The sequence below is a fragment of the Sciurus vulgaris genome (assembly GCF_902686455.1).
Source record: "Sciurus vulgaris genome assembly, chromosome: 8".
NCBI classification, from domain to species: Eukaryota; Metazoa; Chordata; class Mammalia; order Rodentia; family Sciuridae; genus Sciurus; species Sciurus vulgaris.
The window spans coordinates 79,845,618-79,859,427 of record NC_136468.1 but is presented as its reverse complement, the minus strand read 5'-3'; the positions used below and the strand labels follow the sequence as shown (position 1 = coordinate 79,859,427).

Here is a 13,810-nt window from a genome sequence, read left to right as displayed (position 1 = left end):
TGGGGTCTTACTGTAAATTTTATGTCTTTTAGGGCAGGTTAATTATATCTCTAATTTTTTTGATCACATAAGAAATAAAATCCTTATTTTTAAGTGTAAGAAATGACAGCTTATAAATAATAATAAAAGGAAAGTATCAGTAATAAGGTTCATTGTGAGTAACCCATATTGTTTTTACTAGAATAGGTGTCATTTGGTGGAATATTTTTTTAAAAGTGGAAAAAACTTTATGGGCATAATTTAAGAATAATTGCTATTAAAACTCATAGAAAGTGATGTAGAAAATGCAATAGAATGAAATGTAGCTGTTACATAATTAAATGATCTTTAGTCATAGTCACATACATTTCTTGCATATTTATCGTACATCATAATTTAGTACTTCACTGTCATCAAGTATTTTCTAATCTTGACACATTATCAGAAACCGTTAGCATATATTCTTTTTATGAATGGGACAACTATGCTATTGTTTCTTACTAATATAAAAAAGTTCTTTTGAGTTTTCATGTAGTCATAGGAAGAAAGTCAAAGGAATACAAATATATGATGTTGAGTAGAGATAGGGAATATTGTTTTTTTCATTTTCCCACCCCTCATAATATTTCTGTATTAAACAGAAATGAATACATAAAAATTAAAATAGTTTTTATAACTTGTATTTTTTGATGATTTTGCTCATTTTAAATGTCATTACTCCTCTGTAATGAATAAAGATGGGTTACCTAGAATCTTCTAAATTGGTTATATTTTATTTTGAAAAAATTTCAGTAAACTAAATAAATAACATTGCCCATGAAGTAGGAACTGATATACATTGGAACATTATATATTATTTTCTTCTAAATTTTGTTAGAATGAGCCTTTTATGAGTTTAAATGAGCTCCTAGTCTATGCTCAGTAAATTCTATTTTTATACAATTTTGAAGTATTGAGGACTGGTAAATATTTATGTAAAGATTTTTTTTAAAGGTACTCACGGATTGTGATTTCTTTTTTTAACAAGGGGGGAAAGACTCTAAGAACTGATAGTTTTAAATTTTTTAGATTTTATTTTGAGGCCGATATTATATACAAGTTATTTATATGCTTATATGTGGGAACTCTTCAAATAATGTTAATCTTTCTTCAAAGGTAAAACTAAAAGGCATAGCTTTTAGTATTAATTTGGTGTTCATGTACTTAAGAGTTTACTCTTTCTCTTCATGTAAGCAGTAAATCATAATTGTGACTTAGAAAAAGTATAAGAATATTAATAACAATGTTTTTAATTGAAAATAACCCTCTGTTATTTCTTCAGTGCTATTATCACTCTTTAAAACTTCCTCTCAAACAGGGATAGTAATCAAGTTAACTTCTTCATTAGTACTTAATTATACTTGTGTTGGTAATTGTGATAATGTATTATTGTGTACTTTTCTGGTTTATCCATTGCCCAATATCTCCATGAATATGTCTCTTGTATTTTATCTAACTGAAATGGTGAAGTAATTTTACTACTATTTTAATAAAAAACATTAAAAAAGATGCTTATTTTAAAATATTCTATCCAAAGACAGATGTAATTGTATTGTTATCTTTTAAGAAAATCTCTCACTGGTGTGCTGAATTAGCAGTGTTTCTTGAGTTCTATTGCTATTGAGATGGAGTACTAGATAACTTCATAAAATGAGTGATAACCTATTTCATAAATAACCTAAAGGCTTTTATGTAATACATCATTCTTTTAAGTATCTCATTTTTCTGTGACCAGCTATTTCTAGTGGTTATGTTTTTAAGTGCTGGTTTATGCAAATAGAAATAAGTCAGGCTCAGACTAAAAGCTTTTGGCTCAAGAGTTTGGATTGTATAACTATAAGAAAGAATATGGAGAATTCAGATAGGTTCAAAAGAAACCAAGAAATGTTTCTAACACTCTTTTAAAAGCAAACAAGAATATTCTGAATCCCTTATGTATTCTGTGTCTGGGTTAAGAAATTGTGTGATACACTTGTCAAACTCATTTTAGATTTAACTAGGAAGAAAATTTATTTTCATGTTTTTACAAAGTAGATAGTATTTTTAAGCTTTGGCACATAAAATGGTTCAAATAATATTGTTAGAAGACTTAAGAAGTAGATTTGATATACTGTGGGTCTTGTAAAATGGAAACTAAGATGAAAAATATTAAAACAAAATCTCACTTTAAATTTGAAGTCTGTGATAATGATGTGTGTGTCAGTCATTAAAATGAGCGTATTTTTTTTTTTTTTGGTAAAGCATTTATATATTGCTTTTATATAATGTGTTTTCTATAAGGTCAAAAGAAATAGACTGGCAACCTTATTTTACTACACGCATTGTAGATGATTTTGGCACGCACCTACGAGTATTCAGAAAGGCTCAACAGAGAATAACAGAGAAAGATGATCAAGTAAAAGGTAATGTTTTTGTTCCATTTGAAAATTAGGATTTAAAAAAATCTGTTTTCCTTTTCACCTTGTATATTTTTAATTGTTCCCTTCTTCCAGGTACAGCAGAAGATCTTATAGATACCTTCTTTGAAGTTGAAGTTGAAATGGAGAAGGAAGTTTGCCGTGACTTAGTGTGCACTTCTCCCAAAGATGAAGAAGGTTTTCCTTTTAATATAATTCTTTAGAGAACAGTAACTGTTTAAAGACAAATTATCAGAACAAATTTAAGGGTGAAATTATTCTTACACAAGTAGAATAGTGAAGACACTGTTCATTTTAACTCTTACAAATAGTTTCCAAATTCTTTTTTCATTTTTAGAGGCTATGTTTAAAAATTTATGTGTCTTTAAATATAGCAGCACAAATATTTAAAATTAAATGTTTTATCTTATAAACCATAATATATTCTTTTTACCTTGGATTCATTATTCTACTTCAAGATCATACCTATTATCCTAAAATATTTTCTAAGGAAATACTTATAATTGTAAACAAAATCATTATGTATGAATGAAATCATTATGAATGATTTCATATGAAATTTATAATTTCAAAAGGACATGTCTTTTCTCTGTGGCAGATTAGTCCAGAGTAATTGTAGGGTTTTTTTGAGTTTTACGATTAAATATTTGCTAATTAGCACATTTAAAAATTAACAATATTAGCCATTGAATTTCATTCCCAGGAGTATCAGCATAGGAACAACCATAGAAAAAACATTTATAGTTTTTTTCCTGATAAATAATAAATTATTTTCTTATATTTGAAAACGTGCTAATCTTTTTTCCTTTCCTTCCTTTTCGTCTTCCCCTTTTACATCTATTATGTAATTTAGCTTTTACTTGCAAGTTCATTACAATAATATGAAATAATAGCTAAATCTAAGAAGTAGGTATAATGATGTACAATACTTTATTAATTGAGCTCACTTAAATCAGTAGAATTAGAAGAAATGTACTCTTCCTGTGCTATCACCTGCCAAGATAGTGGAGGTTTTTTTTCTGAAAGAGTTACAGGTGTCTATTTAAATGCACAATAACAAAGTTTCAAAGATAATCAATTGTGTAGTAAAAGTGAAGAATACAGGGTACATCTAAAAATCTTTTGGAGAAAAATTAAATAATTGAAGTTTCTCATGTGATTCAATAAACTGTCTAAAACTTGAGCAGAATTAGAAGAAATTTTAGTTTCACTACTGAATAGTATTTGAAGAACAGTGAAGTAAATTTTAACGAATGCTGATGTGTACTAATTATTAAAATAGTAAGTCAGTATAGCTAGGGAATTGCATATTTTTACCTTTTTTTATGTCTATATTAAGAGCAGTTGGAGATTTTAGGTTTTCTAATGTTATTATAGCTACCTTTTCTATTTTTAGGATTCCTAAGAGATTTGTGTGAGGTCTTATTATATTTATTGCTACCTCCCTGGAGATTTCCAGAACAAGATCATGCGATACTTTGTCAGGGTAAGCGTAAACTCATACCAAATAATGAATGTAAAGAAACTTAGAACAGTAGATCTCAAAATTTTTGGTCTCAGGACCCAGTTGAGCTCTTAAAAAAATTATTGAAGACCCAGAAAAGGTTTTGACTTAGATTCCCTCCAAGGGTCTTAGGAACCTTTTCCCAGTTCTCCAGAATTCCCTGACCAATATTTTGTTAACTTCCTAACTTAGGTGCTTGGATTTTTGGTTATAACAAAGGTACATTCTTAAAAATTTTTCAATATTGTATAGCTTTACCTAAGATGGGCTACATAAAAATAATATTTCTGGATGGAAACTTCCAATAAAACTGAACAGCTAAGATTTTAATTTTCATTAAAGATGAGGACAGTAGGAATTCTGTTCCCTTAGTGAAAATCTTTGGAGTAAAACTCTATGTGCAAACATAAAGAAATAACATTTGGCTTTTTCTTTTGACTATGATTAAGTGCTACCTATTTAGGTCCTTATCCTAGTTGAATGAGTAAAATTGAAGTTTTAAGTTTTCCTGAAAATCATAATCTTGTTAGTCTTTCCTCTTGTGAATCTGATATCAATTCCTAAAGCATGTTTTTATGCCTGTATGTTATTGCAATCCCAATTTCCTAACATCCTGTAGCTTGAATTCAGTGTACTCATCAGGTATTTTAATGACATTTTATGTGAAATGAGTAGAAAGTACTAAGTTTTGATGGAAGAGTGTGATAGATTAACTACATGGTTAAGGCTAATTTTGGGGAGTAGTCACATCAAAGTTGATAAATATTTGGCATGTCTGTTATTAGATTTACATTTACCACATATCTGAACTTATCGTCTACTTAACTTTTATTAAATGTTAAAGTTCTCCAGTCCTAGGCCCTCTTTTGCTCATTCATTCTTTGGCTTTATAATATCTTTAGTCTGGACTTCCCTTTTGAACCCCAGGGTACTCTGACATGCTGCCCACCTAAAATGTCCTCTGGAATAACTCAGGCTTTTGAAACTTACATTTCCAAAATGGAAATCTCATACTTGTCTCTATATCCTTTTTGCCATTTACATCCAGTAAGTGCTTTTCTACATCCCAGTAAATACTATTACCATTGAGCAAATTTTCTAAATCCTGAGTCTTTCTTAAAGGCTTATAAGGCCTTGTGTGATAACATTTGTTTACTCTCTAGCCTCCATGCAATGCAATTTTAGAGAAAACAAATGCTAGACAGTGAAGTGTGGTAAAAATGGAACTATTTGAATAGGAGAAGAAAGACTTTGGTATAGAACTGGACTCAATTCTGAATAAAACAAGTAGGGATTTGTTATCCCAGCAGCAGAGTGGGGACGAATGGATAAGAGACTTAGAGTAGTATGGGTAGGAGACTGTGTTTAATGGGACTTTTAATAGGATTCTTGCTAATGGTAGGTAGGATGATGAAATATCAAGACCAGGGATGAAGAATTTGAGCAGCTATTGAGGGTGGGAGAGTTCTGGCTAAATATATTTGACAGGATTCTTGCTAAAATTGTGTGATACAATAATGAATCAACATGGAAGACCAAAGGTTGAGGCCTAATTTAGAAACGGGAACAGAGGAGCCTTGTAAAATTTGGTCAAGGATAATGTCTTCATCAGTAGTCATTGCACTCCAGTCGCATTGACTTTCTTCCCCAAAAGGCTAATTTCTTTTCTAGTTATCAGAGAGCTGTCTCATATGCTTTTTGTCTTTGCTCAGATTGATTATTGTTAGTCTGTTGGCTAAGTAGTGTTCATTTTTGATACCTTATTTAATGTCACTTCCTCAGAGATCCTTCCCTGACCACCCAATCTTAAGTTCCCCTGTAATTCCTTACTACTATTGACTGTACCCAGTTGTTTTCCTTCATAGGATTTACCATATTTTAAAGTAATAATTCATTTGTTATGTTTACTTAATTTATATTTTTTTCTCAAATCAATTATAAATTCCTTGAGGACAGGGACCTTATCTGTATATATCATCATTGTATACATAGTGATTAACATAGTACAATGGTACATAACAGGCATTAAATCAGAGAAGTCACTTATAATGCGACAGGAAACCCAGTTGCCCTCTTGATGGCTGTGGTGCACATTGCTACTACAGAGACTTGAAAAATAAACTGACTCCTAAGGACTATGAATGAAGATCTGGCTTGTTACATGAGGTTATTGTTTAAAATAAGGAGGATTATAATGAGAAAATGTATTTTGCTAAGGATTCCTCCTTTAGGCCATTTTTTCATTTCTTTATGCTTAAATCTAATTAAGGATATTTAAGGCCCTGCATTCAGTAAATCACTTTTCCTTTTCAGATGATAGTCCTTATCAGTTTTCTTTTGTCAGTAATTTTGTCAATAGTCATTATACTCCACGTTTTCCCAAAAGACATTTTTGTTTAGATTAAATAACAGACAAAAGTTCTTTCTTTTAAAAGGGTCTTTTGTATAGACTGTACAACACAGTATTTGACTGAAGTAATTGCTCTTTAATTGCCTCTACGTTCTTTCTGTTACTGCACTTTTTTCATTTAAAGATTCATGGCTTCAGTGATTTTTCAGGCCCCCATATTGACAGCTGGTGCTATCTTCTAGAATTTGAGGGTCTTAAAGTAGGATTTAAATGGAAATGGCAACTTACTTTGGAATATTTAGAGCTTTCACTAGGATCTATAGAGGAATTATTGCATCATATGATTAGCCCCTGAACAGCCAGACCATTTTATGAGGCAAATTCAGGGACCAAAATAGTTTTCTAAGACAGATTAACTAATTTCTTTATCTACTAAATACAAAACTTACTCAAAATTCTTTCCAATGTGTTTTTTTTTTTTTCTCATTTTAAAAAGAAATTTTGGAAAAGCATTTTTTATGTATACATTTTCTTCTTACAAAGTACATTTTAAATTTGAGCACTTTTAGCCAGAGATAAGATTAGAAGGAAGAAATTAAGTAAATAAACATGCTATTTAAGAAGTTAGAACTAAAACTAACCTTGAAAAAAACAATTCCTTGAAATTTGGCACTGTAAAGTATCTCAATGCATTTCTAAAAATAACTGGCCTATCAGAAATATTACTTCATTATGTGGTAATAGTTATCAGAGACTTACACAGTTTACAAAAGTAGATTTACGTAAAATATTTCTTTAAGGAAAAATAAACACCACCTTCTGTGAACATATGCTAAAAAAACGGCCCAGACACATTAGTGATTTGGTAAAAATGAATAAATTGGTTTTTTACTTTGGAAAGTTAAATACTTGTTAAACTTGTTGTTATTTAGCCCCTCCAATTCTCAAGAAATTATATTTCATAAATTTAGATATTATAGGCATTAGGGAATGATGGTTAATACCAGGTGAAAACATTGTATTTATAGAATTAGTTCTAAATTATTAATTTTTTATTTCTACTTATTTATCAAATGCCTATAATGACCTTGAAAAGACTGGAGAAGTGGTAAATTTATTTTCAAAGATAAGTTAGCAGCTTAACTAACCAATTCTATTCATATACAGAGGATTCCTAGATAGTAGTAATCTATTAGAGAAATATAAGGTATACAATAACACAGAAAATATTAAGTGGTACATCCTATAAATACTGGGTGGGTGTGTATTTTAAGTATGTAAGGGAAAAAGTATTCAACTGAAATAATCAGGGATTATTTTGTAGAATAATTGGTAAAGCTTTAAAGGAAAGGCAGAATTTAAATAGGTTAGAACATAAATTATTATAGTTGCTTGGTTTTCTCCCTTGAAGTAAACGTGATTCTAAAATTATTGTATATCTTTTCATTCTGTTTTATACTTTTAATATAGATGTATGAATCCACAAAGACTTTTTCCTCATGTTTTGCCTTTTAAAAATTGACATAAATACTAATGTACCAGATGTATCTTTTTGTTTTTGTTCATTCATCTCCAGTTGTCATTGTGGAGATGTGTCCAAATTGATAGGCAGCTTTGTCTCATTTATTTTAACTGAGGTTGTGGGCGATCACAATTTTAAAACATTTCATTATTATGTTTTTACTTTCATGTGATTCATGCGTAGGTTATATAACAACATTGTCAGGAAATTCACATTTTTGAGAAATATACATTAAATTTGTCTTTAAAAATTATTTTTAAGGAAATCCTTGCACGAGGAATTCTTCTTCCATTAATAAATCAACTCAGTGATCCTGATTATATTAATCAGTATGTCATATGGATGGTAAGTACCTCTTAAAATTGTTACTCTGTTTTCGAAACAGTTTTTTAAATGTAAAACTACTGTTTGTATATGAGGGTAATTAAGCAATAATTTATTGAAGGGATTAAAAATGTTTCTAAAGTAATTCCTATATTTCTGTTATTTTGTTGTTGTTGTTAAATGTGTTGGTCATTTTCTTTTTAAGAAGTTTATTGATTATTTTCCTTACTATTATGGTGCTGCTACTACTTATTTAAAAATGGGATCTTGCCATATATTGCCTATATATACAAACCATGAGTATTTTTAACAACTACTACAGATAGAGAATCCCTTATCCAAAATACTTGGGACCAAGAAATGTTTCAGATTTTAGAATATTTTTGTATTCATAATGAAATATCTTGGGAATGGGACCCAAACATGAAATTCATTTATGTTTCATATACACCTTATACATGGTTTAAAGGTCATTTTATGCAGTATTCTTAGCATTCTTGTGTTGTGACTGTGAACTGTCATATGAAGTTATATTTGAAATTTTCTACTAGTGGCATCATGTCAGTACTCAAAACGTTGTGAATTTTAAATTTTTGGGTTAGGAATACTAAACCTGTGTTTGTTTTTAAATACAACTCAGCATCTGAACTACTTAAATATTGTGTACTTCACATTTTCTATCATGTAATAGAAAGTATGAATGAGAACACTAGAATGAGAATCAGAAGATCTGTATTTTAGGTCTGTTTTCCTTAGTTACTTCATGTGCCTCAAGTGGATAACTCAGACTTCTACTCTGTCAAGCATACCAAATAGGAATTATTCAATTTATGAGATCTATTTTTTTTTCTTTTTTGATTATATTTACTTTTCCTCAGTATGTGGTCAAGGAAGAGTTGTAAATGGGCTAGCTGCTGGGAATACTTTGGTATATACTCTTAGATCTGTGATTCATTTTCTTAAACCCAGGATTTCTTCTCTGCATTAATCTCCTTTTAACCCCATCTACTTTTCTTAGGAAAGAGTCACTAATTGTTCCTTGATTTCCTTAGACATTTTCAAACTTGCCATTGCTTTATTATTGTTGTTGCCACCACATTTGTCTCTCCTACCAGACTATGCATAAAAAACTACCTTATTTTGTACCCAGCATTTTTTTCCTGGAGGTGATAAAAGTTAATCTTTCTTTTTAATTGTCAACTATTTAGTATTAAGTTCTACCAAAAGCTTTAAAAATATGCATTTCTACATAGTTAAAATTTTTAAATGATGTATTTTCTTTGGTATTCTACATAAGAGCTTACACAAAAGTGAAAATAAATCTGCAGGAATCTTTATTCAAAGCCATTTATAGTAATATTGTACGTAGTCATAAAATTTTGGAAGTAACTGAAATATCCCAAATGAGATTAGTTGAATAAATTATATCATATTGATATAATCAAATACTATGCAGCCATTAAAATGATAGAATTGTATCTTTATGAACATGAAAAGATACTGATGATATCTTTTATGTGAAACAGTTAACTAAAGTTGGATTCTTTCTCCTTTTTTTTCTTTTTTCAGTACTGGGGATTGAATTTAGGGGCACTCCACCACTGAGTCACATCCCCAGTCCTATTTTGTGTTTTCTTTAGAGATAGGGTCTCACTGGATTGCTTAGTGCCTCCCTTTTGTTGAGGCTGGCTTTGAACTTGTGGTCCTCCTGTGTCAGCCTCCCAAGCCACTGAAGATGGTCTTTTTTGCTAAGCATGTATTAACTCTGTGGTTGATTATATGGAAAAAACATTTTGCAGAAGCCTCAGGACATACTCCAAAAATATTTCAAATCACTGCAATTTTAACTTTTTCTCCCATGATTTGCCTATTGTATGATACTTTGGCTTTTGTGTCAAGTAATAAAGGGAACACGATCACTATTGTACTTTTCAGTAGATTATCAGAAAATATATTTAAAGAGAAGAATTTACCAAAAAGGGATCTTTAGCCTCCTTTGTTGTCTTATTTACACTCTTTTGACGTTTATGTGAAAACTTCTTAGGCATAGGTATTATAAATATAAATGTTAACTCAGCTCTTACTTCTTCAACTACATTTTCATATTAGTGTGATGTACTTGATTGGTTCATTCTTATTTTAATTTATTTGTATACAGACACAATACCTTTATTTTTATGTGGTGCTACGGATCAAACTCACTGCCTCCCACACATGAAGCAAGTGTTCTACCACTGCACTACAACCCCAGCCCTGAATTTGAAAGGAAAATCTTACAACTATGTTAACATTATCTTATATGTAGAAAGTACTAGTGTCATAGGTTGGGCGTGATTTTAAAGTAATTTTTAAAAAAATAATACAGCCACATTTGCATTATTTTTATCTAAATATATATGTTTTATAGAGACAAACAAGTTAGGTCTTGTTTCTGACTGGAGGAGAGCAGACCTAACTGGCTAATGTTGATATATAACTAAAGAAGATGAATAAAAGACACTTGTTTCTTAAATGCATTCTCTAAAGTCAGATCTTTAATGTTCTTTTACTTTATTTTTCAAATGTTCTTTTTCCTTTGTCTTCTTTTGTTAATGAATCAAACTTTATATATAAAGTGAAATGTTTGGGTCTTAATTTTATAATTTAGTGAATTTTGATAAATAGATACACTCATGTAGGTATCATGAATCATAAAACAGATTTTCCATCCTCCCAAAAAGTTCTCTTACTGACTTCTAGCAAGTCCATCCCCTTATTCCCTCAAACACAACCCCTAATTCTCAATCACCATAAATTAGTTTTGCCTATTCATAAACTTATATAAATGGAATATTGCAGTCTCTAATCCTTTGTATCTGGCTTCTTATACTTAACACACTGGTGAGAGTTTCCATATGTTCATTCTTTTTTAGTGTTCAGAGTATTACATTTTATGAATATACTATAAATTCTTACCTAGTCTTTTACTGATATATCTTTGAGATTTCCTTATTTGTGCCTATTGTAAAAACAAAAGCAATCAAAACAAAAATAAGCACGGTATCTTAAGTATTTTTGTATAATCTTTCCATTAATACATGTTTTCATATCCTTTTGAGTAAGTCATTAGGAATGGAGTTACTGGGACATAGGATTTATGTTTAACTATGTAAGCAGTTGCTAATGGGATTGATATCAGCAGGATGGTAGAAGAGGAAACCCGAGATTTTATTCCTCCACAGAAATACCAACTTAACAAAAATGTATGGTCCACAGAACCTTAATGAGAACTACAGACACCAGTTAGGAAGTCTATATACCCCAGGTGAGCTTGAAGCCAAGAATAGCTGCACTGAAACAAGTAAGTAAAGCTGTTTCATTTCAGCTATGTGAGCTCATCCCCCAGTGTGGCTCTATTTGTGATCAGAAAGAAAAACTCAGCTTTCTGCTTCTCCACTGGGAGGGAAAGGAAAGAATGGAACATATGACCAATATTCTGGCTTTTCAGGGGCTTCCCAAAGAATGTGTTTCTCTCCTGACTTGGACTGCTGTTGGGGAGCCAGCATATTTTGGATACCTAGGGCCACAGAGAACAGAAAATAGCTTAACAGCTTGTGATAGGGCCAGAGGACTTGCGGTATAGCAGACAGTGACAGAAATCACTGTGATTGGATTTAAGCACCTGGCTCCTGAGACTTCCTTGAGAAGGAAAGAGAAGAGGACAACATGTATCTCAGTACTATGGGTTTTCAGGGTGAGTCCTGAGGTGCTGATTTCTTTCTCATTTTAATTGGAACACTGTTGAAACTAGCATATCTTGGATGCCTGGGGCTACCAAGAACACAGGAGAGCTTATCACATTGAAGTAGCATGAGAGAATTTTTACTGCAGCATACAAGACACTAGAAGGAGCAAAGACTATAAACTCTTGCAAAAGAAACTGTGAAATTAAGTAGGGAATTACACATAGAATCCCAGAAGTTTAAGAGATTCCCAGAATCTGTAGCTGGACTGATTAATGAAGGTCTTCCTCTGTGTGAAGGTAATCTGTAAAATCTAGAAGAGGTGTCTGTTTTTTCAAATGTAAAAATCACAACAAAAAGTAAGGAACACACAAAGAAACAGGGACACATGGATGTAATAAAATAGCCAAATAAATATCCAGGACTGGACCCTAAAGAAACAAGAGATCTATGGGTCACCCAACAAAGGTTAAAAATAATCACCTTAAAGAAACTCAGTGTGCTGTAAGAGAGCACAGATAGACAGAATATCAACAAAGAAATATAAATAATAAAAAAGAAATAGTACCCCATTTGTGAACAATGAATCAAACTGCAGTTTGTGAAAAATTTTTAAAAATAATAAATAATTTTAAAAAAAGAAAATAAATAGGCCCAATAGAAATTCATTCATTTAGGGAATATTTGTTGGGGATCTATTGTTTTACCAGGTACCATTTAGAGAAATGCAAATTAAAAACAACCTATTAGAATGTAAATCCAATGAGAATAATAAAGTTTGACCAGTAATGCTGAGGAAAAATAGCTATATATTGCTGTTTGCATTGTAAATTGGTTCAATCTTTTTTCTGGAAAATAATTTGCTTTTATATTAAAAGAGTTATAGAAGTGTTAAAAAAAGTAGAGCTGAAAAAATACAATAATTGAATCAGATTCACTAGATCAAAAGCAAACTTGATTTAGCAGAGTGAATTAGTGAACTTGAAGACAAGTTATTTGAAATTATTGAATCAGCAAAAAACAATGGAAAAGAATGAAGAAAAGTGAAGAAAGCTTAAAGGACTTATAGGACACTGTGAAATAAGTCATTTATGTGTTTTGGGATTTTCAGAATAAGCTAGAGGAGAATTAACACATTATTTGAAGGGAAAATTGGCAAAAAATAATCCTAAATTTGAGGAAGAAAGTGGACTTCCAAATTCAAGTTTAGGTTGAATCTAAAGAGACTCACTCACACAGAGAAGCCTTAAATAAAATTGAATTGTGAGAAGGTCAAAGACAGGATCTTTAAAGTAGCAAGACAAAGGGACTCGTATCAGAGAGCACCCATAAGATATCAGATTTTTTTTTTATCAGAAACATTACAGACCAGAAAATACTGATAGAATTTAAGAAAGAAAAAAAAAAAAAAAAACGGTGCCAGAGAATACTGTAACTGTCCTTCATTTTTGAAGGACAAGTAAACAAAAGCTAAGGGAGTCACTATAGACTTGCCTTACAAGAATCACTGAAAGGAGTCCATCAGATTGAAACGAAAGAATGCAAGAGAACAGCAAGAAAGCATATAAAAATACAAAGCTGTTTTGTAAAAGCAAATATGTAGAAATACTTTATTATATTGTGATGATAGAGCATACATTGTTTTAATCCAGTTACAGAATTAAAGAACAAAAGCATAACATGTAACTACAACCCTCAAACTTTATCAATGGACATGAAATCTGAAAAGATCTAATTTGTGAGATCAGTAACACAGTGGAGGGGCATATGAAGTTAGTAAAAGTTCTGCATGTGATTGAAATTGTTATTAATTTAAAATAGATTGTTATAATTTTAGGATGCTTTATGTAAGACCCATGATATCACCAAGAAAATACCTATAGAATATGCTAAAGGAGGGTAATAAATCAATGCATTGCACCAAAAGGAAGGCATCAAGAGAGGAAAAGAGGG

At 30.8% G+C, this 13,810-nt stretch overlaps 1 protein-coding gene across 1 annotated transcript in view; it reads left to right on the top strand.

The window, feature by feature from the left end:
* LOC306668686 (sorting nexin-13-like) overlaps nt 1–13,810 on the top strand; it is a 160,943-nt gene that overhangs the window by 84,466 nt on the left and 62,667 nt on the right. The window contains 5 exon segments of the mRNA XM_079152328.1: nt 2,299–2,420; nt 2,511–2,612; nt 3,832–3,878; nt 3,880–3,921; nt 8,073–8,156. Of these exon segments, the coding sequence (XP_079008454.1) occupies nt 2,299–2,420; nt 2,511–2,612; nt 3,832–3,878; nt 3,880–3,921; nt 8,073–8,156 (397 nt within the window).